The sequence below is a fragment of the Corapipo altera genome, unplaced genomic scaffold (assembly GCF_003945725.1).
Source record: "Corapipo altera isolate COAL_440 unplaced genomic scaffold, ASM394572v1 23, whole genome shotgun sequence".
NCBI classification, from domain to species: Eukaryota; Metazoa; Chordata; class Aves; order Passeriformes; family Pipridae; genus Corapipo; species Corapipo altera.
In genome coordinates this window covers 20,793,020-20,820,845 of record NW_020884878.1, presented here as the reverse complement: position 1 = coordinate 20,820,845, position 27,826 = coordinate 20,793,020, and the positions used below count along the sequence as shown (strand labels likewise).

At 38.1% G+C, this 27,826-nt stretch overlaps 1 protein-coding gene across 16 annotated transcripts in view; it reads right to left on the bottom strand.

Annotated features, from left to right (window-relative positions):
* RALGAPA1 (Ral GTPase activating protein catalytic alpha subunit 1) overlaps positions 1-27,826 on the bottom strand; it is a 142,695-nt gene that overhangs the window by 50,044 nt on the left and 64,825 nt on the right. For all 16 annotated transcript variants that reach the window (XM_027638304.1, XM_027638307.1, XM_027638309.1 and 13 more), the window contains 9 exons: positions 27,478-27,536; positions 23,957-24,065; positions 14,833-14,943; positions 13,815-13,883; positions 11,912-12,046; positions 10,994-11,177; positions 2,909-3,773; positions 1,369-1,440; positions 324-447 (listed from right to left, as the gene is read on the bottom strand). In XM_027638304.1, the coding sequence (XP_027494105.1) occupies positions 324-447; positions 1,369-1,440; positions 2,909-3,773; positions 10,994-11,177; positions 11,912-12,046; positions 13,815-13,883; positions 14,833-14,943; positions 23,957-24,065; positions 27,478-27,536 (1,728 nt within the window). The remainder of the gene's footprint in view (positions 1-323; positions 448-1,368; positions 1,441-2,908; positions 3,774-10,993; positions 11,178-11,911; positions 12,047-13,814; positions 13,884-14,832; positions 14,944-23,956; positions 24,066-27,477; positions 27,537-27,826) is intronic.

The following is a 27,826-nucleotide window of genomic DNA, read 5'->3' as shown; positions in this document are numbered from 1 at the left end:
TTCCAAAATTGAGCAAAGCTCAAATTTCAATGGACTTAACACTTTACAGGCTTACAGGGAAATCAAGATGCCTCCCTGAAAGCCAAGTACAGGACTGCTCATTAAAGAACGCCTGCACAAACTTTCTTAAATTGTAAGAGCTTAATTTTAAATAGCTAGTATTGCTAATGAAATTAAAACAGGAATTCTTCTCCACATTCCATTTTCAAACAAGTGTATTTCAGTACTTGTGAGTAATGCTGAAGAGCCAAAGACTCAATATATAAAGGGATTTGTAATTTTATCTGTAAACAAACCTAGGATAAAAACATTTTAATAAATACCTCCCAGCCCAGACCAGCTACAAAATCCTCGTAGGCTTGACTTCCCCCAGTATTCGTAAGAATGGAGTGTTTATCTTCCTGTCCCTCAGCAACATAAAACACTGCAATCTTGTGTGTCTCTCGGCTGTAAAACAGAGGATGGTGATTGCATAACAGTGCCTTTACTAACATGAAACCAAAATATTCGAACAATACAGACAGAGCATGGCTCTTCAAGCCTAAAAAATACACAGTGGACTAAAAGTGCAACTATATGGCTTCTTTTGGATACCCTCTACATTTTCATATCCCCATTCTGTCTTTTCTAGTCTCATCTTCTCTAGAAAGTTTCGCTGTAACCGAGCAGCGTTTACCCCTTTTATCACTTCTAAGATGCAGAATGGCTGTACCAATTGTTAATGGAATAGCTGGACTTTTGAAGTGGGCAAATGTAATGCAGGCATTATCCACACTGCACCGCCCATTATTAACAGTGCCTTCTGAACACTGTGGCAACTGGAGCTTATGCAACTCAATGAAGAATCTTTAAGTAAATAGCAATGTCTTCTGTTCACAGCTTGCTGTTAGACATTGGAGCAACTGAATGTGGTTTCTCACACTTCTAAAACCTCCCCTGGATTTAATTTCAACTTCTACAAAAATAACTCAATTTTTAATTCTGTGCTCCAATTCCAACTAGAGTTCTGTGTCTTCAAATACCAGGAGCATTAGAGCATAGCTAAACAATTAACCAAAGCTTAAAATGTGGAGACTTTGATCTATCAAAAGTTTTAAAACTATTCAATGTTGTGTATATACAAATGCTCATAATTATAAGTAATTCTGAAATTTGTTTATCTCATGGTACTCTACTTGCAGAATTTCACTCTACAAATAACACCAGTGCAACTTCAATATAATAAAAATAACAACACAGTGCAAAATACATTAATAATTCAAAAAATTATTAAAAAACACAGCTCAACTCTCACATCTACGCAATTAGAGTCACTTGAATAAAGGCACATTTAAAACAAATAAGTAGGCAGTCATTAAAAGAATTTACCATTGTCTTGAATCCAAATTTCTCAGTTCTCGAAGTAACTTCTCATTTTTCTTCAGGAGATGAAAGCTCCTTCTAAATAGAGAAATTTGTAACTCTTTTATCACCTGTTCACTAATGGATACAGAACAGTACAAGAACATTTCCAGGTCCATTCAAGAAGAGTCAACAAATGCTTTTGCCTTTTCAACAGTCCTTTCTTAAATATTTAAAAATTAAGGTATCTTTAAAAAAATATACATGCAATTTTTCTTACTCCAGGAAATCTTCTATATTCTATATAAATCTTCTATACTATAGCCATGAGTACAACCTTTATTTCTTTCCATTTTCTTCTGTCAACCTATTGGATCCAACTGGGATTCATCTCTTCTCTACAGAATAACAGACAGAACTCTCTTTGATGCATATATAAGCTGCCACACTTTACTAGGCCATAATACATATGCTTAGTGACAGAAGACACTCCCATTAATCTACTGTTGTAGGGGGTTAGTGCATTAAACACAGAGTTTTTGTTATTCTGAATTGCAGAAGAGAGCAGAGTATAACTCAGTAGTCACCCAGCCAGCTGCAACAATTTAAAGAAAAAAACAAAGCAGTATGTTAGAGCAAGAAAGGTAGTTTTCATTTATTTTCAAGTGGGCTTAAGATGTTTCCCACAAAACACAGTGGAATGAGCCTAAGAGCAGTGCTGTTCAAAATCAGACTGCCTTGAGGAACTGAAGATCCAAATAAGAAAGGTCGTAACACCAACATTTTGTCCGATTCCAGTGATATCCCAGTGACACAGATGATTTCTGTTTTACAGAATATCCATTTCCCTTCATAGTAAGAAAATATTTCAATAACTCTAATATGGAATTTGACTGCAATGGCAAAAGAAGATTTCAGAAAGACCCATAAATTCTAGGATGTTAATATTTGTACATACCCACATGTATATGTAGACATGCACCTAACCACACCCCCACAAAAATAATAATGTAAACAGAGACATTACTTTTGTAACTGAACATGGTTTCTCTCCTGTTGTTCTAAACAATACCCAAGCATGGCCAATGTTGAAATCCTTAGTAGGGAACACATCTTTCTCATTAGCTAACACAGATGCAATGCTCTGAGGCTGCACGCAAACATGCTCCTTGCAGACGGAGCAGCAGGACACTATCCAGCGACACAATAGCTGAGAATATGACACTTTCTGAGTCTTATTCTGGCATAGAAAGGTAACGATTTTTGTAGGAACATGCATGGGAAGCAAAGAAAATAGATCACTCCTTCAACTTGCCTTCAAACACTGTTCTAAGGAAAGAAGATAAATCACAATAAAGGCAACAGGTTCCTCCTTTCTGTCTCTCTAAACGACAGGCTGAAATGCAGAAGAAAGCTCCCATTTTGCCCTTAGGAGCATATCTCTTCTCCTCTTTTGTTAGCTGGCCTGAGTATTTTTGGCTTAACAAACTCTATGATCAACTACTATTAAATAGCAAGAATAGCACAATTTCTTAAAAGAAAGTTCTTAATTTGTGAGTCTTTTTACCTTTTATCCCATGAATTCATTCCCAGTATACTGAGAAGTAATCTGCAGTAGTAAAATGCTGACTGGGACTTTTGTGAGGTTGGCTCATCCTGCTCCATAGCCCTCATATTTACATCATTGAAATGCTTTTCAACAAACTCTCTCTCTTCTGTGTGCTGTTTCAGAATTGCATTGATGACATCATTCTCTTGTTTCTCTGAGATGCAAACTGGTTGGGGAGCAGGGATGTTGAGTGAGACACCAGTTCTCTGTAAGCATTCAGGGCTTGTAACACCTAAATACTGCAGGAGCTCATCAAGGGCATCTTCTTCATCCCTAATTGTATCCCATGTTGGTACAGTGTCTCTAAATTTCCTTTTTACTTGGAGTGTAATTCCATCTCTTGCAGATACATCCTCCACATGCTCAAAAGATGAAAGAGCATCTTCTGGTTTATCTTGCTGAGATAATGAAAGTGCAAAAGACGTTTGTTGTGAAGATCCACATAAAGATGATGGTCCATACAAAATGGCTGAATCCCACGAGTATTTGCCAGAGAGATCACGCACTATAATTCTAACATTTGAATTGGCAGATGCAAGTCCAGCAGACAGTCCTCCCCCAGGCATGTTGTCTTCTGCTTGGATTTGTATGCAAGACACCAAGGAAGTATTGTTTAACACAAAAAATTGAAGATTTGGGTTCTCAAAAAGTTCAGGAGACAGCTCAGGACTTTCACTGTATGGATTGTCATTGTTTTCACACACTTGACTGGTTAGCATAGCAGGACCTCCGCTCATAGGATAGTGGCCTAAGTGGTTGACTAGATGTGTTATTACAGTACGAGCAGCAACAGAAATTAATCCTTGTTGCATATGAGTTTTCACTGTAAAAGAAAGAGCACAGGTTTTAAAAGAAAAATTCAGAAAACAACACTGAGATTTACTTATTCCTTTTGGTCTCCTCTTCACGAGTTTCAAACAGAGGATGAGCACTGCAAGTTTAGGATACATCTAACTCAGTAACAGAAAATATGTATTTTGATGAAGACTGGTCTTCTATATAAATAGCATGAAAAATCATAAGATAGTTAAAGAAGCATCTTCATTATTTTACAGCCTACCGTATCTCCTTTGCCATAGCTTTGTTATCAGCATTGTTCTTCTAAAATACACCATTTCTTATCTAGTGAAAATAAATCTTAAATTGCTGATGAAGTAGAGATCATAACTGTGTTGCAAGATGTCCATTCCAACTGCAGCATATTTTTATATTTTTACACATCATTACATTGAGAAATACAACGGAACATAGATGCACAAAAGGTTTAATCCATCTTAATTTCCCTGGGGAGCATATAGCTGTAGTTACCTCGAGAATAATACTGGATGATTCTAAAGTATAAAAGCAAAGAATAGGCTGTCTATATTGAACAGAATCTAACATTAGCAAAATTTTAAAAAGGAAATCTCATGCCACATGCATTTTAAGAAGTTTCAGACTAGAAAACCTTGGAAGGGAGAAAGATAAGTTAATTTTGCCCATCTTATATGAAATTCATCCTGTAATGGTATTTCATAACTGGTATTTCATTACCAGTTTTTCCCACCTCCTTCTTTGTTGCATACATTCCACTTGCATGTTATGCCATCTAAATTCACAAAAGAAATTTCTTAATATTTATATCACATCCTGCTAGCCCAGCACAGTATTGTTATTGAATTATTTTTATCAAATCCACCCTGCATTACCCATGAAGTACAGAGCTGGTCAAAGTGACACTGTTAGACAGACAACCCTCATCTGGGGTTCAGGGGACCCACTGAAGAACCCAGACACAAAAATATTACACTGTAGGAGAACACAAGTAGAAGAGGGAACAAGATCAATATGGCAAAGTACATGTTTTCATAGCCTCTCTCTTGTAACTGGGCTTGGATGCCCTAAATTTGGGATTTACAATGAGAAGATAAAACAAGCTGTGGGAAACATTTCATCCAGTTAATAGTTGTCAAAATCAACAACATGTTTACACAACTCCAAAACTCATATCTACTAAAATATTTTAATAAATGAGGGCCTTGAAAATTAATATAAACATATTAGATATTTCATTTTTATTATCTGTAGCCTTCTTGACGTTTAAAATTTACAAACACAAAAATATTCAGTGATACTGAATTAAATGTCCAGATATTGATAGCATACAAGGAAATTAAGTTATAGTGCCATCTGTTGAAATGCAAGAAGGAACTGGAAGCAGGTTTTATACAAGACAAACTGCAAATAAGTTGGATGCTTGAATAAAAATGTATCAGCACAGTATTTACTAGCGCCTGGACAGTGCAGAGGCTGGCCCATCTCTGTCAGGATATTTATGCTGAGAATTTAGCATTTGGCACTGCACAGATAAGTAAAGTAATACTCTTCTCAGTTTCCCAGGAGTAAAGACACGTAAGCTTTCCAGATACGTGCAGTCCCACACTATGTAGTTTAAATGCCTCCTGTTAAGTCCTGATGAGAAACATGAAGAAATACAAGGGGCCTTTCAGCACACATTATTACTATTACTGCTGTGTGGCAAACCAGACCATGGTTGTTTAATGCCTGTGTGCATGACTTTACTCCCTTAGGAGCCTAAGGGACATATGGAAAAGTGACATAGTGATACAAAGAGTGGAACAATGAATTTAAGTTCAGAAGGTCTATTTTCAGTCCTAACACAGCCTTTTTCTGATAACTTTGCTCTTAAAGTCATAAATCTGTCACTGTCTCTTTTATAAAATGAGAACAGTACTTCTCACTGAGTCTTCTCTCAGAATACAGTACTGTTGATCTAATGATGACACAGAAAACTTAAATTAGAAGTATTAAGCATACTGAAAAGTAAATTGTAAGATGCAACCTGTTACCTTGAAATAAAATAAAGAAAATTAAGCAATTTTGAAACATTTTTGCCACACATCAAATCAGATTTTGCTGATCGTTTCCCTTAGGAATTAAAAAAAAAAAAAAAAATCCCAAGTCCAGTAATACTTTCTGAAAACAGGATAATTTTAAATTAAATTTACAACTTAAAGGATACATATTAATAATTTATCCCTAGAAGCACATCTCCTTGATCAGGAACAACTGGACATTCAATATATTAAAATGGTTAAAATGAGTATCTCGACCATGCTCTTTGTTTCTGGAGGGCAGGTCAAAATACACAATAATGCAAGCCATCACAGCTTTACCACAAATTCTACAAACTAAGCCATATCATTACATGTTAAGACGGTCTATGCTCACTGCTTTGTTGACCTGTCTTCCTGGGCAAACACCTCACTGCTCTCTTTACAATGTTACTGCCTCTGGCTTGGGCAGTGTAATTTATACGTGTACACCATCACTTGGTAATTTACTAGAAGCATGTTACATTGTCTATTTTTCTCAGTCCCTGAAATTACCTCTTCTGTGGAAAGGCTGAAGGTCCATCACCACTAATTTGTATTTGTGGCATGACTGAAGGATACCTGAATTTCCTTAAGATATGTTGTTAACTCTTTAATTCAGTTTTGGCTGAACAGTTTAGAAACAACTACAGTTATGTAGTGGAAGAAAAAAGTAATGACTGAGGTTGGAATTTAGCTCTCCTCATCCTTTTAGCCATCCAAAGAATGATGCACCTGTACAGACTGACACATCCCAAATTGGAGCAATGGGATGAATCACTCTCTGAAAACTCTTCTTCTTTTCTTCATTTAGAGGTAAGCCTAAGAGTATTCCGCTTAGCTTAGTTACCTGTATTTGCCATTAGTCTAAACAAGTCTCACTCCTTTCTAATTTTAAACTTTAGCTATATAGACATCAGATTAGAGAGGACCCATCTCCAGAATATCCTCCATAAAACACAAACTGTGCTAATCTGGATGCATTGTGTATAAAGTATTTTTTTAAAGTGTGCTTTTTGTCTCCTTTCAGTAAAAAGGTAAACAGCAAAGCCTTAAAAGAAAAGTACTTTATATTTCTATTTCTTAAATAAAGCTAAGACTTAACCTCATGTGGGGAAAACCTTTCCATTAGCAATACATTAGAAAAACATAGAAAAACATCAGGAAAAAAGATCAATCTATGCAAAAGAGTTTAAAATATGCCTGAAGAAATATGAGTAGTAGTAGAAAAATCAATTAAATCAATAACTGATAGACGACTGTGTCTACGTAATGTTACTACTATTTTCCAGTCACAACTATCTCTAACAGATTTGAGATCTATGAAGAACAAGTTTCAAAATGGTCTTGCCTATAATTGCATAAAAATTCTCACATATGTTTGTGGTCCTGAAATGAAAAGTAAAAGTTCAGAAGTAGGTTAGCAGATCATGGCACTATGCAGTCTATGTTAGCTTGTGAATAAGCTAATTAAGCCAGCTAGTTAGGTGCAGTTAATTAGCACAGTGGGTTTGTGTGGCAAGGTTTGGTAGTGGAGAGGCTACAGAGGTGACTTCACTGTCTGATGAAGCCAATGACAGCCAGCTCCATGTTGGACTTGCTGCTTTCCAAGGCCGAAACAATCAGCAATGGTAGTAATGTCTTTGGAATAACACAGTTAAGAAGGTAAAAAGGTTATTGGGCAGAAGCAAATTGCACCCAGAGAAAAGCAGAGTGAGAATATGTGAGAGAAACAACTCTGTAGGAAATGAGGTCAGTGAAGAAGAAGGGGGACAAGGTGCTCCAGCCACTGGAGCAGAGATTCCCCTGCAGCCCATGGAGCAGATCATGGTGAGGCAGGATGTGCCCCTGCAGCCCATGGGAGTGGAACAGATACCCACATGCAGCCCACGTTGAACTCCACGTTGGAGTAGATGGGTGCCCAAAGGAGGCTGTTACCCTGCGGAAAGCCCACACTGACACAGGCTCCTAGCAGGAATGGTGGCACTTTGGAGCAAGAAGACCGTGCTGGAGCAGGTTTGCAGGCAGGACCTGTGACCCAATGGGGGACCTATGCTGGAGCAGCCTGTGCCTGAAGGACTAAACCACAAGGAAGGGACCCACGCTGGAGCAGTTCATGAAGAAGTGTAGCCTGTGGGAAGGACTTATGTTGGAGAAGTTCATGGAGCATTGTTTCCTGTGTGAGGGATTGCATGCTGGAGCAGGGGAAGAGTATAAGGAGTCCTTTCCCTGTGGAGGCAGGAGCAGCAGAGGCAACATGTGATGAACTGACTGCAGGCCTCCAGTACCCATCCCCCTGCACCACGATAAGGAGGAGGTAGAGATTCATGATAAAGTTAAGCCTTGGAAGGAGGGAGGGGTAAGAGTGTTTTGAAGGTTTGGGTTTATTTCTCATTATCCTAGCCTGATTTGCTTGTTAACAAATTCAGTTAATTTCCCCAAGTCGAACCTGTTTTGCCTGTGATGGTAATTGGTGAGTGATCTCTCCCCATCTTTATCTCGACCCATGAGCCTTTCACTATATTTTCTTTCCCCTGTTCAGCTGAGGAGGGTAGTAATGGAGCAGCTCTGGTGGGAAGCTGGCATCCAGCCAGGGTCAAACCACCACACAGAGACAGCAATTGTAAGCCTGTACTGCAGCTAGAGTAGGTTGTTGTCGATACTAGTTAGAGGAACAGTTCATCAGCCTTCTTGTAAACAAGGCCAGTGATTCTTTAGACATATGAAAGCACCATAGACTTGCTGTCTGCAAGTTCAGATGATGCAGTAGAAGATTCCTAATGATGTCTTTACTGTCAGCTGCTAAAAGTTCATTCTGGTCTAAATATAACAGTTTAATATGCTTAACACCTCATTTCAAAGTTATTCTTTGTGTATCTTATACTGAAATCTACCACTTTATCTGAAGCCTACAGAAAGGAGAACAATTTCACAGATAATCTTAGGTACAAGAGATTCCTTGTGCGAGACAGAACTTGACAAGTCACTGAATAAAAGAGGCCAGTAGTCATCTTCTTTCTCCACACCGCCTATTTCCAGAGGATTTAAGAAATCTTTGCCCTGCTGTTTATTGCATGGCTTGCTCCAGCATCTCAATAGATCCTGCCCCTGATACATAGTCCCTAAAAGTCCCGTATCTTCATGGTCTCATACCACATCATGTTGTGGCTAAATGTCCACAAAACTTGTGATGGATCTGACCTTGAACAGAGGGAGGCATAACAGGGTACATAGATCTCATCCATTAAAGCACCCTGTCTTTAGAATTCTGGCATATCAGTACTTTCAGCTTTACTTGTGACCTAGGAGCCTAGCAATTCCCACCCTGCCTTTGCAGAACTTCCCTGATTTCCCTACAGCTGCTGCCCTGCTCATTTCCATTTCTTCAAAAAAATGTACTCTTTTACTCTACTAAAAGAGGTTGACTCATTGGCATACTGTTCTGCTGCTAGCTTGTACTAATTGACCCTCTGTCTTGACTGAGTCCCAGACTGGTTGTTATCCACTAGTTTTACTCCTCTCACTCCTCCAACAATGCCAGGGAGAACAGATGCTCTGTGATCGGTCAAGCATTGTCAGTTTTATTCTCTGCCTGGCAATGGGTACTAGAAGTGCCAAGGTTACAAGACCAGGGTTGCATTATAATAGTGTAGTCTGCCAATTAAATTTCACAGTCTGACTTATAATTCCAGAGCCCTGAAACTTAATTTATCTGGAGAGATAAAAGGAGCATCTGAGATTACTTTTATTAAGAAATTTAACAAGAAATCATAAAAGAACAGATAACGGTCGGAAATGCAAAATGAAGATATCAATGCTAAGGCTTTGTGCAACTGTATTCATTTAAAGAGAAAGCTATTCAGGGTTGTCTTTTCAGATTGCCAGATTAAAAAAGGCACACAGCATTTGCTGCTAACCCATAATTACAGATTATTACAGAATACAAAAGATGCCAGGCATGAAAAGCTACTACAATTCACTACACTGTAATAGAACATGCAGTGGAAGTTAATTTTGGCAAATGCTTTAAATATTAGCTTTACATAATATGTATAGGTGAGACTGTAATTAGGACAGAATGAATACTTCGAAGCCTCTTTCATTCTGACCCAGCAGATGATTACTTTTTACTAATAAGACCACAGCCATTTGACGAAAAGCCAACTATATTACCTTGCTTCATTCTTCAGTAAATTTAATAATTACCGCTCCTCCTGCCAATAGTTCTCAAATCAGACTTGTTCAATCCAATACTGAGCTTATTAGGGGACAACCCTATGTTTAGAATTCTTTGGCCAAAAAAAGTACTTGAGGATGATGAAGCATGCCTTAGACAAGGGCACAATGATTAGCCATTTTCTCTACATAAAAAACAGCACGTAGTCACTGCAGACCACAAAATCACCTGCTGTTAGCACACAGCTGCTACAAAGAGCTGCTGCATTTATCTGGTTCTTAATACCCTTAAGGAAGCCTAAATGGAACAACTTAATACAGAGGGAGAATAGCACTACACAGAATTTCTCATATCTTAATCTCATCTTTTTCAATTTTCTTCCCAATGTAGCCATTTGGTATTTACTAGATACACTGTATAATACATGGTACTTCTCTGTAGCATAGTTTCCAGATTCTTTATTTCTGAGTAGTGAAGAAAATGTTAATTCCCAGGTCTCCTAAGGTTCTAAGCAGATGAGAGAATATTTCTCTCTTTTTAGACAACTCTGATTTTAGCCAATGTAAAGAAATTGACAACAAATTATAATAGGCTACAAAAATTCACAGAAAGGATTCAATATTGCAAGTTCAGACAGGAAAAAAAATCCAAAATATTCTTATAAAAAGAAGCAAAATTAAGAAAAAAACAAATTAATTTATTGGAACTAAAATGCAAAGTTACATTTATCCATGTTGCAGTACTTAACACTTTTTGCTGATAAACAGAGCACGAAGAATCCATATCATATAGATCTTAGTGTTGTTCAAAACATACTTATTTGAGTTAATCGAACAGCAATTGCTCAAAATGACGTTTGCTCTTTCCATACTTAATGGTTCTTCTTTAGTGTCTAGATGTAGCTGAAAACATATGCTTTAGACCAACACTTCAAGACTGCAAACCAAGACAAATTCTTTTTGAAAGAAAATGTATTTAGGCAATTTGACAAACCTTCAGTGACTGGCTGAAGTTTAGAAGATCTCTCTGAGTCTGGAGAATGCAGTGGTTCTGGTTCCTTTAAGCTTTCTAAATGCATAAAAGGATCGTAATCCATACATGCCAGATCAGAAAGGCTTAGAGGAAAATATTTAGGGTTGCTAAAACATTGAGACCCATAGACACATCCATGCAGAACCTAGAACAAAACCAGAATTTCATTACATTACCTACTGAAATTCCTACTTGATAGTTTTATAAGAAATTAAGTTTATTTTTATTTACATTTTTAAATTGATTTGTTAGAATCAGGTAGGTAGGACCAAATGTCGGAAAATTTTAGATGCTTAATGTTTACAGAAACAAACCTTGGTCTGCAAAGAAAATTCTTAAAAGAGTTTCTACACCAAAGTGGAATTTAACAATAAAGAAACAAAACTCATAACAAATCATTAAGCTACCTTTATTTTTAGATCTTCTATCTTCTTTAATTACATATGCTAGGTCTAAGCTGCTAGAGCTTTTAATCCCCTTCCCCTTGAAAAAAGAAAAAACCCCCTATCTTTCTTCTGTATTCCTAAAGACAGTAATAATAACTTAGTGCTTTTTGCTTTGCTGATTGCTAACTGAAATTTCTTGGTATATAAGTTCCATCCTTTTGTCTTATGTATAGCTAGTCTTCTACAATGCAAGCATCTGCAATCAATATGACGTACAAAAAAAAGTCTTGGTTAAACATCCAAAATGTAAAATAAAATCATCAATTCCAAATATACCAAAGGTCAAGCTGTTACAGTGAAATGTACAAGAACTGAGCCAGCACTCCACATTTCAGCAGTTGAATGGCAGTCAGCTTACAGAAAACTTTTGACTTCATTTCCATGAAAACTGACACTACCTCCATATGTACAAAGCTAGTAAAGAAACATGTACCTTATATATGCAGTTAAGAACCGATCTTTCAGTCTTATCATTTTCTGCTCCTGTAGCATGAAGAGGCTGCAGCAAAGTCTTTAATGGCAAGGCCATTATCCAATCCAATAAGCACAGAAGTAAAGAAACCACCAACTGGAACAAACACTTTCAATTACAAATCAATTAAACCAGCACCTGTTACTTCATATTTATCACTTTATTTTATTTCTCCATTCTGCTTTCTTTTTCAATTCAGTAGAGTCAACCTGCTGCAGTAATGGCAGGTCACGCTTGTTTAACCACTGTATGTTCAAAACTTATGACGTGAGTAAAAATTTTGGCTACTGAGGTATTTAACAAAGACCATCCATTCAACAGTTTCTCATCACGGTAAGACTGCGAGCAGATACTATACAGAGAAGTAAGATGATACTCTTGGTTTTCAAAATTGATTTGTAGGGTGCTATTTTTAAATTGAGAGATAATGCAGATCCAAATTAAGGCTGCTGCGCCACTGTGCACATAAATTTCACTGTAAAGTGAATCACGGATTACACAAAATGGAATTAATTCATCTGCATTTAGTGCTTTATAAATAACACAGAATTTCCTTCACAACATATCAGTAATGTTATGCAGCACCAGGTGTCATCTGAAACTAAATCCAACTAACTTGAGTAGGCTACTCAGTCAGCAAAAGAATCAACTCCCTGTCAGGGATGCTCTTAAAGACTGTAGAACAGAATTAGATTAAGACACACATCCACACCAAATTATTAATAACTTACTGACTTCCAATAATTATTATTAATTTTTAAAACTTAGCCGTGGAAGAGAAAACAACTCAGATAAATAGCTGCAAGATTCTCTAAAATATTTACCAAGTTAAATAGAAGTCTTTCAAAGAAAATCCACTTACTTACTAAAAAAATGACACAAACATAACACTCATTTCACATTATGCATTACAAGTTTGCTTCTCAGAAACACCTAATGATGAAGGGCTGAGTCTTTTTATATTAAACCAATTTTTAAGAAACCCATTAGAACTACGTTTGTCATAATAGGTATGACAATTTTTTATATGGTATTTGATGTACAATGATCAACATTAGTTCATGCTGAAACTGTCAATTATGGGAAGCATCCCTAAGCGGAAAAGTGGCGGCCTGGCATATGACTGTAGTCTACAACAGCCCCTGACTTTTTGCAAACAGACGAGAGGTGAAACAGAGCTCTGGAGGCCAAAATGAGCGACAGATGAACTCCAGCTCCTGTGAGAATGGCAGCCCAGAGCTGTCAGCAACAAACTGAACCAAAGTGCCCAAATTTAAATGACCATTGAGTCCCACAGCTGCAGAGCAAATCCAAATAATTCAGAAGAGACACAGCTCTCAGGAGGCAGAAAGTATTAATGTGAGTACCAGATAAAGAAAGATCTCAGCAAGGGGACTCAGGCCCATTGAAAACACAAACAGCAATCATTTTGAAGGATGATGATAATCAAATTCACTTGAACATTACAGGCTATCTTTCTTAAGAATGTAAATACTATGGAAACACCAAAAAAATCTTAACCTTGTAAATGTTTTGCAATGTACTCTCTGCAAGTATATATGAGAGTATATTTTCCCTATAAGACAAGTTTGAACATTCTGCATTAATCTGCTTGTAAGTTCACCGAGGATAAGGAAAAAGGAGACTTTCTAATTACTGAAAACAATCAATCTTGATTAATTTTAAATGCATATTTTCCCACCAGAACTCCACTTGGATAAACAATATTGCTGTAATTCTAGGATGACTGTACTGTATTATATGTAAAAAGCCTGATTTAAAACAGCTTTAATTTTGAAACAAAGTTTTGTCATGCACCTTTGTAATTAAACTGACATATTAAGAAGAAATGAAAAATACTCACCCTCTTGTCCTGTTCATAAGAGGAAGCTTCTGTACTGGGTAGTAGATGTGTAATAGTTGCTATCAGAATCTGGGGAAACATATCATATTTATTTTAAAATATAACCTAAATATTAAAATTTAAAATAACTTTTTAAGCAGGTAAATGTGACATGATACTAGATTCATGGTTAAATTCTATTAAAGTTATTTTGAGACAAATTACAGTATTCTTTTCCAATTTTTTTAAATAAAAAAACTTTTAATTCAGTTTTGCAGAAGACATTGAAGGAATATGTTCTTCTTGACTGACGTCAGTGTATTAAGGACAATGAAATTACACAGCTACCCCAAATATTCAGATAAGAAGAGAATCTGATTCCACACACTCATAGGGTGCAGGAAGGAATCTGACGCTGGTTTGTGTATGGGGTTGTGTTCCATTATTTCTTAGAACTGTTAGAATTCGTATACACCCTGTTTTTACTTGATCAAAAATACGATTGCAGAGGACCAGAAGAAATGCTTGCTATATCTCTTAAGAAGCTTTCACATGATTCCCTTTCCACTTACCTGGAGATCTCTGTCTTTTCTCTGTGGTTTGGACTCACAGAAGCCATAATCTATTTCCTTGTTATGGGAAGTATATACAAAATAATTATTTTTGCTTTAAACTGACACTCTTTAATGGATATGAAAAACATAATTCCAGATCCATATTTTAAGTAATCACTTTCTCACTAAACTTAAATAAACATATTTGAAGATATTTAATATTAAAAAACCTTGGACTTTATTGACAACATTCTCATGTAATTTTTTCTCTGAGAAAAAACAGGCATGATACAAGCACATTACATGCTAGAATCAGAGTCAGGAAGTAAGTATGCTGCAAATCCCTTCTGCTAGTGTTAAGTAAGATGTTTATACTAATTCAATATTTTGTGAAATGAAATTGTCAGTATTTTAATTTCAGGGAAATATATTTTACTGTTTCTTTTAAAATAATTAAAAATTTCAAGTTTACAAAAATTGCTTACTTGAATAATCCGTAAAGGTGAATCAGCTTGATACAGTTGAAGTCTATGTACATAATGTATCAGCATGTTCAGCATACTGCAGGCAACTTGGGCTACTGTTTTATTTGGAAACTAGAAAAGAGAACACAGCACAGCAATGATGATGAAATGATTTCACGTAAGAGTACATTAGGTGGTAGGGTGGTCACAAATTTCAGTAACAGTTTTATAAATATAGTTAAGTACTTATTTACCAGGGGAACAGTTAAATTTCAGAAAACTTAAAAGGAACTGTTTACTCATAAACAAATGTTAGCAGCTAACATGAAAGGTTTGGGGCAGACAACCAGTGAGTTGCACACAATGAGGAAAAGGGGAGAGGAGTCTCCTAACTAACTTCAGACTGGTTAGTACAATATCATGAAGCCAGGAAGAAAGAATTCATTTTGTGTTAATTTAATGCTTTTTAATACTAATGAATCACTGCAAAAAACCCCAAAGATTCAATTCTGAAATCAGAGGTCTTTGCTGAGAACCAAGGCAAGTGAAGAGCCACATACCTCAACTGCAGCCTATAGTACTGAATGCGAGACTAACTTCTGCTGTTTGCTAGCAACTGCTGTGTCCAGTGCTTGTTTGAATGAAAATGAATGCACCTTTGGCTTCTGTGCTTAACTCTGCTTTTCTCTGTTATCATTTAAAGGCAGGAGAATGTTGCTGCACTGGAGCCTGCCTTCCACAGTTACAGTGCTGGTCAAAGCAGAAGGGAATGCATTTGTACAATTAATTCCCAGCCTTAGGAGGAGATGTACACTCTGTTTCACACTCTTAAGGGGGAAAACAAAGAGATTGAAAGATGAGGATATGTTTCCCTAAATTGTTAACGCACAGGACATGTAATTGCGGTTTCTATTTCATTGCACTTGCTTTAAAACATTAAGCTGTACAGCAAACGACATGGACAAAGTAAATTTTACAAGTAAATTCCTGCATTATTAAGAAAGTAGTTTACTTGTTTTAATCTCACTTTATTCAGCAGTGAAGCTGTCACAGGTATGTGCTGCAAGGTGGCTGTCTACCTCTGAACTCAGAAAGGGGCAATTATGCTGCAAAAATACTTAGATTTAATTTCTTGGTTTTGTAGACTGTTTTCTTACTCAGTCCAGTTCTATTGACCTTTCAGAGAAGGATACATCTCACAGACCTTAAAAAAAAATAAATCTTAAAGAAAGCTGAAATGCCTGGGCAACGAAGCCTGAGCAGAAAATTAAAGACTTCAGAATAAAATTTTTGAATAGCAAAAAGTTAAAGGTGGAAAATACACTGGAAGAATACTCTGTTCTGGGTCAGTTTCTTATCAAAGCAGAGCTATCCATTTTTACATTTAAAAGAAATGGTACAAGCATAAAGAAAAGTATGGAGTATGAAGCTTTAATTAACGCTTTTTGTGGTATCTATATAAGCATAAAGAAAGACTATGAATGGCTCTTGTAAGTCATCCACAGAGACAGAAACCAGAGTACACAATGGGTAGTTAATTCTTATTCTGACTTTCCCTGGTTCTCAGTGGAAGCAGTTTCATGTTATTGTCAGCTTTTAATTAAAAACATAGTAAACACCTCACATCTGCAAGTCTTCCCATAGCTTATGACAAGTACACCATTATTTTTTATCCCTCATGAGACAGCTTCTCTTTATGCTGTGAAAGTACTCTGTAAGAGCACAGTAAGCAGGGTATAGATTCTAATGCTCAAGCTTGAGTGACAACCAGAAAAAAATTAAATAAAACTGAAAGCATAACAATTTGATTACAGAACTTCAGATCAAATCCAGATTGCTGAAAACATCCTTAAAAGCTTCAGGAAACCCCCGAAGTCACTGGAGAAGACAAATGGAGTGGACAAACTGGAGTAGCTTAATACAGAGCATCCAGATGACTGAATGTAAGAAAAAATTACCTGAGAAAGAGACCTAGAGACTTTCCAGAGTCACTGAATAATCAGCCATTCACTACTTAAAAACAGGAAACATTTCGTTTTTTAATTTTTACAGTTTTTTCTAAAGAAGCTCATCAGGCTCTAAAATGAAGATGAACGAATGAATGATTTGTAAGGCTGGTTTATGCAGCCTTTCTGTTCTTTGGTTGAAAAGAATTTTATTTTTTTTAATTTAAGAAAAGAATAAAAGTCAGTGGAGACATAAATTTCACATTAAGATGAAGGGTATAAAGTAATGAATATGAATAAATTTAAAACCTAATCTTGTGCACTCAAGTTTTCTTATTCATGGGAAGAGCATCAGGCGAGAAGTTTTGATCAAGAATATGGGGATTGGCTGAAACAGATCAAACTCTTCATCTGCTTCAGAAAGCTGTCAATATATCACACTTCAAAAGAATGTTGTCCTGGTTTCAGCTAGGATAGAGTTAATTTCTTCTCAGTAGCTGTTACAGTGCTCTATTTTGGATTCGGAATGAGGAGGATGTTGATAACACACTGGTGTTTTGGTTTTTGCCGTCCTGTTTATCCTAAGCCAAGGGCTTTTTCTTGTCTCATGCTCTGCCAGTGAGGAGGTATGCAAAAGAAACTGGGAAGGGTGACCTGAACTGGCCAAACGGGTAGCACAGGAGCTATTGGGGCTTGTTGACAGAGCTTTAAAATAGCTTGGAAAGGGGAAGCGGACAAAACTGGGCTTGCCAGTGATGAGAGATGGGGCGGTGTGCCAAAACTTGAGGAAACAAGAACTAATAGGATCCCTCAGTCTGCCCCATGAAGTGCTGGCTACAGTGTACCACACCTGAAATGTTTCTACACCACTGTAGACAGCATGAGGAACCAACAAGAGGAGCTCGAACTTTGGTCCAGTCCCTGAGATTTGACAGCATTGGCATAAGTGAAACCTGGTGGGATGAGACCTATGACTGGAGTGCCCTGTTGGACACATACAGGCTCTTCAGGAGGGACAGGCAGGGCAGAATAGGCAGAGGGACTGTATCTAATAGAAGGGTTAGAACATATGGAGCTCACAATTGGCAACGACACAGTTTGGCACAGTTGAGAGACTCTGAGTAAGAACCAATGGGCAAACAAATAATGTGGGAGTCTGATATAGACCTCACAGACAGGATGATGATGCCAACAAATTATTCCTTGAAGAACTAAGGGACACTTCCAAGTCAACTGCTCTTGCCCTTCTGGGACTTCAACTTGCCAGAAATCAACTGGGAGCATCACACAGCTGGTACAACACGGGACAGGAAATTCCTAAAAATTCTGGATGACAACTTTATGGAACAGATCCTAAGGGAGTTGACTTGGAAAGATGCTCTCCTTGATCTGCTGCTTGTCAACAGAGTCAATCTTGTGAATGAAGCGGAGATTGGTGGCTGTATTGGCCACAGTGACCATGAAGTGATTGAGTTTAAAATCTCCATTGACAGAAGGAAAAGTGCCAACAAAAGGAAAAGTGCCAACAAAACCTCAGTTCTGGACATGAGGAGAGCAGACTGCAGGCTGCTCAGAGAATTAGTAGAGTAAGGTCCCCTGGAAAATGGTTTTGCAGGTGCTGGGGTCCATAGCGTCGGTCACTCTTCAAACATCACCTAATGGCACAGGAGCAGGCAATTCCCAAATGTTGGAAGTCAAAAAGGGGAGGCAGAAGGCCGACTTAGCTGAGCAAGGATCTTCTCGGAAATAAGGCAAAAAAAGAAGGTGTGTGCCCAGTGGAAGCAAGGTCAGGTGACACAGGAGGAATTCAGAGATGCTGCTTGCCACTGTAGGGAGAAAATTCATGCAGCCAAAGCTCAACTGGAGTTGAAGTTGGCCAGAAATGCAGGGAAGAGTAAAAAGAGTGTTTTCAAATACATTAATGGCAATAGGCAGTACAGAAATATCATCAGCCTGTTACAGGATGAGTATGGCCACCTCACAAACAGGGACAGAGACAAGGCAGAGTTGTTTAATGCTTTTCTTTGCCTGTCTTCAACATGGATGATGGACCAAGGGGATCTCAGTGCCCTGAGCTGGAGGACCATGAGCAACTCCCAGTCAACCCTGAAATTGTGTGGGATCTGCTGCTCCAGCTGGATACCTACAAACCTATGGGGCCTGATGGGATTCATTCAAGAATCCTCAAAGAGCTAAGTGATATCCCTGCAAAGCTTCTCTCAATGATTTTTTGAGTGGTCTTGGGAATCCAGAGATGTCCCAGCTGACTGGAAGCTGGCAAATGTCACAGTTTTCAAGAAAAGCAAGAAGGAAGACCCTGGAAACTACAGGCCTGTCAGACTCACTTCAATACCGGGTAAAGTTAAGAAGAAGATTATTCTGGGAAGTATTGAAAAACTCCTGAAAGACAATGCAGTCACTGGTCACAGCCAGCATGGCTTCATGAGAGGAAAGTCCTGCTTATCAGATTTGGTTTCCCTTTACAACAAGGTAACCCACCTAGCTGATCAAGGGAAGCCAGTTGATGTAATCTTTTTGGATCTCGGTAAAGCTTTCAATACTCTCTCTCTCACAATATCCTTCTGGACAAAATGTCCAGCACACAGCTGGATAAACACACCATGTGGTGGGTGAGCAACTGGCTCATGGGTTGAGCACAGAGGGTAATAGTGAATGGGGTAACATCAGACTGGTGACCTGTCACTAGTGGGGTTCCACAGGGCTCTATCTTGGGCCCTGTGCTCTTCAACATCTTCTTAAATGACTTGGATGCAGGACTAGAAGGGATACCAAGCAAGTCTGCAGATGACACAAAACTCAGAGGAGCTGTTGACTCCCTCAAAGGCAGAGAGGCCCTGCAGAGAGACCTCGACAAATCAGAGGACTGGGCAATCCCCAACCATACGAAGTTCAACAAGGGAAAGTGCTGGATTCTGCAACTGGGATGGGACAAGCCTGGATGTTCGTACAGACTGGGGAATGAGATGCTGGAAAGCAGTGCCATGGAAAGGGACCTGGGGGTCCTGGATGACGGGAAGTTGAATATGAGTCAGCAGTGCCTGGCAGCCAGGAGGGCGACCTGTGTCCTGGGGGGCATCAGGCAAAGCATCACCAGACAGTAGAGGGAGGTGATTGTCCTGCTCTGCTCTGCACTGGTGTGGCCTCAGCTTGAATATCGTGTGCAGTTTTGGGTGCCACAATATAAGAAAGACATTAAGCTCTTAGAGAGAGTCCAAAGGAGGGCAATGAAGGTGGTAAAGAGCCTTGAGGGGAAGCTGTATGAGGAGCGGCTGAGGTCACTTGGTCTGTTCAGCCTGGAGAAGAGGAGGCTGAGGTGTGACCTCATTGCAGTCTACAACTTCTTCATGAGGGGAAGAGGAGGGGCAGACACTGATCTCTTCTCTGTGGTGACCAGTGACAGGACCCAAGGGAATGGCCTGAAGTTGTGTCAGGGGAGGTTTAGGTTGGATATTAGAAAATGGTTCTTCATCCAGAGGGTGGTTGGGCACTGGAACAGACTCCCCAGGGAAGTGGTCGTAGCACCAAGCCTGACAGAGTTTGAGAAGCGTTTGGACAATGCTCTTGGGCACACGGTGTGATTCTTGGGGATGGTCCTGTGCAGGGCCAGGAGTTGAACTTGATGATCCTTGTGGGTCCCTTCCATCTCAGCACATTCTGTGATAAGAATTCACTACTTTTATATTTAGTAGTGAAACTGTGTACACAGTTTTTAAAAAGCTGCTTGATGGGGTTGAGGAGAAAATGTGTTAATGAACTGGCACTTGTCCATTGCTTAACTCTCAGGATTTTTCTCAGAAGTGTAGTCTTACCACACTGTTCATCTCCACAATGGTCTATTACTTTCTGGACATTAAATCATGAGTTTAACCTTGTCCATACTTGCAAATAATGTACGTTTAGCTCTCATTCAACTAAGCTTGTACAACACAATTTGGTGATGTATCTACAGCATGTTTAAGAGAAGCATAACAAAATCATGAGATGCAGGGGTCTGGATGGCTGGTTAGGATCCTTTGTGCTCAGGCTTCAGCAGAGGTTAATGTAGACACAGCAGTATTACCACATTGCTGGGAGAAGCACTAGCTATATCCAAAGTGAGCTGCTGAACTGCAGCTCTGAATATGCTTCTGATATTCCAAAAATAGGAATATAATTGCTGCTAACATTTCTATTCAATGTTATTTGCTCAACTGAACTTATCAGTAAGTTGGACTAGGACTAAAGCTCTCTATCTGTTCATTTCTCCTGAAAATAAGAAAATAATCCATTCTGGAAGTCCAAACCTCTGACTACTTGGTAGCCAGGAGATTGCTTGGGTAACAAATTAGAGGTAATTTGTTTCTCCCATGACATATTTATGAACTTTTCATTTTACTATTAAACTCAATTGGGAATGTATGCCACTGCTCAGAACAGGAAAAAAGCCAACATGCTTTGGATGTTTTAGCCAACACAAAGCAAAACAAAGTAGAAATATAAAAATCTTTCTTCTCCCATTCAAGAAGTAATTTATGTTTTACGTAACTGAGATAGAAATAATTATGTAAAAATGAGATATGTATACGTCAAAGAAAAAGAAGAGAAATCGCTATGAATTTCAGGATTAAAAATAGTTCAAATGTTGATAAATTGCAGAAGCAAGATGAAAACATCATTTGCCTAATATCAAACCTGCACAGAAACTTGATAAAATGCAAGAGTTAAGGGATATTAAAAAACAAGGGGAAAACCCTGGAAGAGAGTATTAGTGGAGCTGCAAAGAATGAGTGTGACTTTGCAAAACAGGAAATTGCAATTTAGAGTCTAATACTAAAAGCCCTGCAGCTACCCATTTTAGATGTAGACTCAAAACCTGCATCACGAGATGTGATGAGCTGATCTGCTAAGATATTTTTCAGATTACCATTGCTTAAAAGAAAGTAATAGTCTTCAACATGTGACAGAAGTCATGTATAACAGGTGTACTCCAATTTTTGTCAATGTGTATATATACAAAGACTAGACTATTTATTGAATTTTGATGCAAAAAGCACATAGAAAGGTTCTGAAAATAAATGGAAATAAATTGAAAATATTTGAAAAGTTGAAGCTATTTCTCACAAACATGCAAATTTGCAAAATGCTAAAAAATTACATGTTTTTACAAATATTACTCTATAAAACAAGAACAAATATGAAAAAGATGTAAAATAGTAGGAAAACAAAAACATTTATCCAGAAAAAAAAAAGCCAAAAGAGTCCAGCTCCTGGAATAAGTGCAGAAAAGCACTGCCACAGCAAATTAAACATCCTCCAGTGCCTTCCTGGCATGCAGCATAAGTACTCTACATTTCTTTCTAAATATCTAGGCTAAGAAACAATACTGCATAATGCAGGGACTCTCAAACTCAGAAGTGAACATGCACAGAATGTCGTGAGGCTATGGGCATAATGGGATTTGGCTGGTGGGGGCAAGAAGAGAGCAGGTGAGCAAGGAGCACAGGAAGCTTTGGAAAACTTCTGCTTGGCCTTTGCACTTGCCACCTTCCCACTTTCTTTCCTGGTCTCCTCTTACACTGGATGCTCTGCTCAGTCAGTAGCCAAAGAGTACAAGGCAGCAACTTGGCTTGGGACAGACTTTCTGCATACATGGTAGATGGTTCCCAAAACTGGGATTCCTTCCAATGTCCCCTCTACCCTGACCTCTTCCTTTTACCAAGTGGCAACAGAATGCATCACGGAGGTTTTAAGAGTACTGGTAGCCCAGGATGCCAATTCGTGAGGCATGTAAGTAACTTGGACAACCATGGCTAGCCGAGGCAGAAGACACAAATGCTGCAAAAGGAAAAACTCCAACACTTTTGCAGTCCAGTGTCTTTGTATGGTTCTCTGCTGGGTATATATGGCAAGATTTTGGTAACAGAGAAGCTACAGGGGATTCTCTGTGAGAAAAGGCTAGGGACTGCCCCATGCCAGAAAAAGCAGGTTCCAGCCAGTTCTGCAATGGACCCACCAAAGAACAGCTAAGCCCATCTGCCAAGTATGTGGCGACTTTGTGAAAACATATTTAAGAAAGGGTAAATACGCCACACGGGCACAGAATGGAAAACCTGGAAAACAAAAAAAAAAAAAAAAAGAAAGGAATGACAAACAGTAGGCAAACACAAAGGTCAGAGAAGGAGGAGGGGGAAGAGGTGCTCCAGATGCTAGAGCGGAGATTTCCCTGCAGCCTATGGAAAAGACTATGCCAAAGGAGATCCACACTGGAGCACCCTGCACTGCAGCATTGGATATTTCTTGAGGGCTGTTTGTGGGCAGTCCACAGACAGTCCACACAGGAGGCTTATCCTGAAGGACTGCAGCCAGTGAAAGGAGGGAGGAAGAAGTAGCAGATAGTAACTGTTGTGTACTGACCATAACTCCCCATTTGTCATCTGCTCTGTACTACTTGAGGGAGGTAGAGGGAGGCAGAGGAGTTGGAAACGAAGGAGTGAAGCTGAAAGGGAAGGCTGGGAAAGGTGACATTTTAAATTCTGTCTTTGCTTCTCACTGCCGAAATTATTTTAACTAGCAATAAAATTAAGTTAACTTCCCTAACTCAAATCTGTTTTGCCCATGATGGTAGCTGGTAAGCAATCTTCCTGTCTTCATCTTGACCCATAAGATTTTTCATGCTGTTTTGTCCCTGTCCTGTTGAGGAGGGGTAATGAGTGAGTGGATGGGTGAAAGTTTGGCCCTTACTTAAGGTTAATCCACCACAGGCTCCTGGATCTAGTTACAAACAGATGCAGAAAACCCTAGTGGAAGTTTGGGTCCAGGATGTGGGAAGGGGTATAACTGGACAAAGCCAGACAGAGATAGTAGTGCTTTCCCTGAAATCTGAGTTGCAAGGATTATTAAAGGAAGATGGGGTGATGGACAAACTACTATGGTCCAAAGGGTAGAGGTTAAAGTGGTTAATTATGTATATTAAGATAAAGATCCACTATCTTATCTCCCAGCACACCATTCCCTCCAAACTTAAAGAAGGGTAAAGAACTCTTGACAGTTCAGAGATCCACTAATTAAACTGAATTCACTCTTTTGTAAGGATTGCAATTGAGACCGAAATACGGATGCTAAAATGTGATCATGACTTTGAAAAGACAAAATATCTTGACACATCAAGTCAGTATACATTGTAAAAGTTTGTCTCTCACCTTTAAAGAAACACAAATCACATTCAATGCTTCCTTGATCTGAGGATGATGTGATTCATGAACGAGCTCCTCACAGATCCAAATACCAAGGCTGCAAAGCGCAACACATCTGTAAAACGACATTGGAGGACAAGTGTTGAGAAACATTCTACAAGAATGTGCAATTTTTATGATTTATTATGCCTTGCTAAAGACACATAACAACAAATATGTTTTTAGTATTTCCAAAAGAACTACACAAAAACCTTTACAGTGCTGTAACATATAAAAATGAGCAAAAAATCTGAAGTACCCTAGTGAAGGCAGAGGAAAGGACAGAGGAAGCACCCTTCTGAGCAACTGAAAAATCCAAAAAGATACCAAGAACTCCTGCATCTCTATGTGCTTTTTTGATTAAAGCTACTACCTGAAACCAATGCATGAGAAATTCTTATATTTTCTTAAGACAAAGTAAAAATTGTGGTGGAAGGTTCCTCCGTTCCAACATAAGAGTTGCTTGTATTTATTTAGAGCTTCTGAGATACAGAGACAAGAGAGGGAAATGTTACTTGTTCATAAATGTTTACATTGTTTTAGATTGACAACAAACAAGGATGAATAGAGGAGGGGTAAATGAATGCTATAGACAGTATACACAGTGCGATTAAGTACTTCAACTTCTGTTGTTTCTTCATTTAAATCAGGAAATAGAAGTGTAAAGGTAAAGGGTATTTAGGTATATGTGTTTAAATCAGCAAAGATGGATGAAATTTGTTCAGAAATGTTAAGGAGCTAGCTTAAGCCATCTCTGAGTCATTAGTAATTATCTTCTGGAACACAGTATGCAAATATTTTAGAAAAAACTTAAGAATTCAAAATCCTCTGGATAAAATTAGAGGGCAATCCAAAATCAACAAGATGAAAGCTGGTCATGTAAACTGCAAAACATTACACCTGGGAGGGAAAAATCATAGGCTAGAATAGGAACAGAAGTGGCTATGAAGCCTGTGCTGCAGAAAAAGGGTTTTAAGGCTACACAGAATCATGAAAATGCTTACAGGTAGCAAAATTACATGCAGGAATCAATTCTACATGGTAGTGTAAAACCACCCTGTTTTGTACATTGCCACTGAGAGAATAACTGCAAGACTGCCTCCAGGACATTTTGACTAATCCAGTTTTAGAATAAAAACAAGACTGATGGAATCTAGGAAAAAAAGTGATAAAAATAATAAACAACTTTGGGAAATATTGCATATGGAGGAAAAGTTGAAGGGTATACTGAGTATAGATCACAATTAAAAAAAGAAATGGTTAGAAATCTTCTGATGTGCAGTAAGACACATAAAAATTTAATTTCCACTAGAAAAGATTATTCCTGTATACCGGTCATAAATCCAACCTGACTGTAAAAATTAAATAAGTATTGGAATAATCTAAGATCTTTGTAATTTTCTTCTTAGAGAAAATTTTCAGGACAATTTACTACTGCAAGCTACTCCCAGGAATGTTTTTAACACACTCCAGCCTCAGAGGACGTGGAGCAATCTACACTTCTGCTATAGTCCATAGTATGTGTTTCAATGCTTTCTGACAAAAAGAAAATAAGAATATAGCATGGATTTAACAATAACTGTAGACAGTTTGTGTAAAGTGACTCAAAAAAAAAATCTTTAGTATACAGAAGAGTAGACAATTCTAAGTGTGTGTTACTATTTAAGTTTTCTTCATGCTACTGAGAACCATTCCACATCCAGTGATATACTGATGTGCAAAATATCTAGAGTCTGGGAGGTTTTTACTAAGAATGCCAGTTTTGTTATCATTATTCAGAATAGTCTCTGAAAAATTGTGTAATAATGTGGTCACAATGTTATTATTAAAGAATCACAACCTGTTGAGGCTGTGATTGCTGAGCACAAGTAGAAAAAGTCCATCAACCTGTCACTTCTTTTTCAGACTCTTAGCAGCAGGAGAGGTATTTGATTAATACAGTTCTAATTCTTTAGAGATGGAGATCTGAGAGTAAAACATATCTCAGATAAGTGACTTCCCTGAAGACTAGTTGGGTCAAAACACAAAACACTGAGCTTCTATGGAAGTGATAAGGAACAGAGATTTATAGTTTGGGTATATATATGTATATAATACATATAATCTCTCAGACTTACTATAGATACACAAAGCTTGTGTATCCATGCTCCAAGTACCAGTTATGTACCGATGTTCTCTCCTAGGAAATTCCAAAGACAATTAAGCCTCTACGAGTGGCTGAGCTGATGTAGCAAAATTGTAACGCAGATCCGAAAGACAGCCTCAAAGTGTGACCCCCATGAATTCTGTACTGCTGAAAGGCTGGGCATGCACATATGCTCCACTCCTATACGCACACCCTCATAGCCAGACAGGATATGGGGATGCGCAGGATGTTCCCTTCCTCTTCCCAGTCACACTGCCAGAACTGAAGATGCCCATACAGTGTGACTCAGTGCCACAGGATCAGAAACAATATTATGAACCAAGTGGATTTAAATCACTTTTTTCAAAAGCAAAATGGAGAGTGTTATGCTTTTCAGAAATCAGTTTTGTAAAGAACAGGAAAAATGAAATTAACATGATCTCAGAACATTCCCTCCTTCCCCTATGTTGAAAGATATTATCAGATCAAGTGAAGAAATGGGTGGGTTGATGAAAACCGCCCTTGATTTTCCAGCAAAACATTTAAAGGTTCAATAAGCTGATCTTTTCAGGCTTGTAGTTTTTCAGGTATGCAGTTTTAGTATTTTTAAGTGACAATATATATTAGTTGGACACATATATACATTCTTCCCAAACACGTAAGGCACACAAGTATGCTCTTCCTTGGTAGGTGCTACAGACTCCTGTTCCAATCCCATAGGCAGGACTCTTAAGTGAAAGCCTCTGAGGATGGGTAAGGAGGAACAAAATCCTAAACAGATTAAGAAATAGAAAACCGATAACTATCCTCTCTGAAGTCCCCTACTTGATGAAAATGCTTAGGTTTAAGCATCAGAGCAACCACTCCCAGTTTAATGTTTACCTCAATATTTTCTGCTTCTTGTCCATACCATAAAAAAAAAGCTCCTTTATATTGTATTGTTTCTGTCTGTTTTTCAAATTAAATCATGTGGTCCAATAAAAAATAACTATACCTTCCCCTTATAAATAGTCTTGTCTTCAATGAAAGTAAAAAAATGCTTCTATGGTATGGAAAATCCCTGAGCTGAACACCAGGGTAGGCTGGGAAAGCATACAGCTTATTCTCTTACCCATATTTACACTCTTTCCTATCAACCACTATCAGAGAAAGGATATTGGATTAGACCAGCCCAGTCTCTTCTTTTAATATCTCTATTACAAACAATTTCAAATTCACATGGTGGATCATAGTTTTGTGGTGAAGAAAATCATTAATAAAATGCACACAAACTTTTACTTTAAGATTTCAAATATATCCACCTCAAAACAGTCTAATCAAGAAAAAAATCTATTAATTTAGAAGCTCTTTTTATATGACCTACCGTGCAGGACCAGACGGCTCCTCTCTTGCTGAACTTAACACAGTTTTAATTATGAGTTCCTAAAACAAAGTGGAAAACACTCATTGATTTACCCATAACTCCATAACATGAAGCATCAGAAAATCAGAATTTTATTATAGTGCACACAGGCATGTTGCTTAGCTAAATCTCTAGGTTCTGGTCAGATGAATTGTTTGCTTACCACTACTCCAAACTTCTAGTCTGTCCCAGATGCTCATTATTGTGCTACCCCAAGAATATCCCACAAGTTTCTGCCCTAATTTCTATTGATGAACCATTTATCCAATTTTTGTCAAAACATTTCCACAAAATATCAACAAGGGACTCC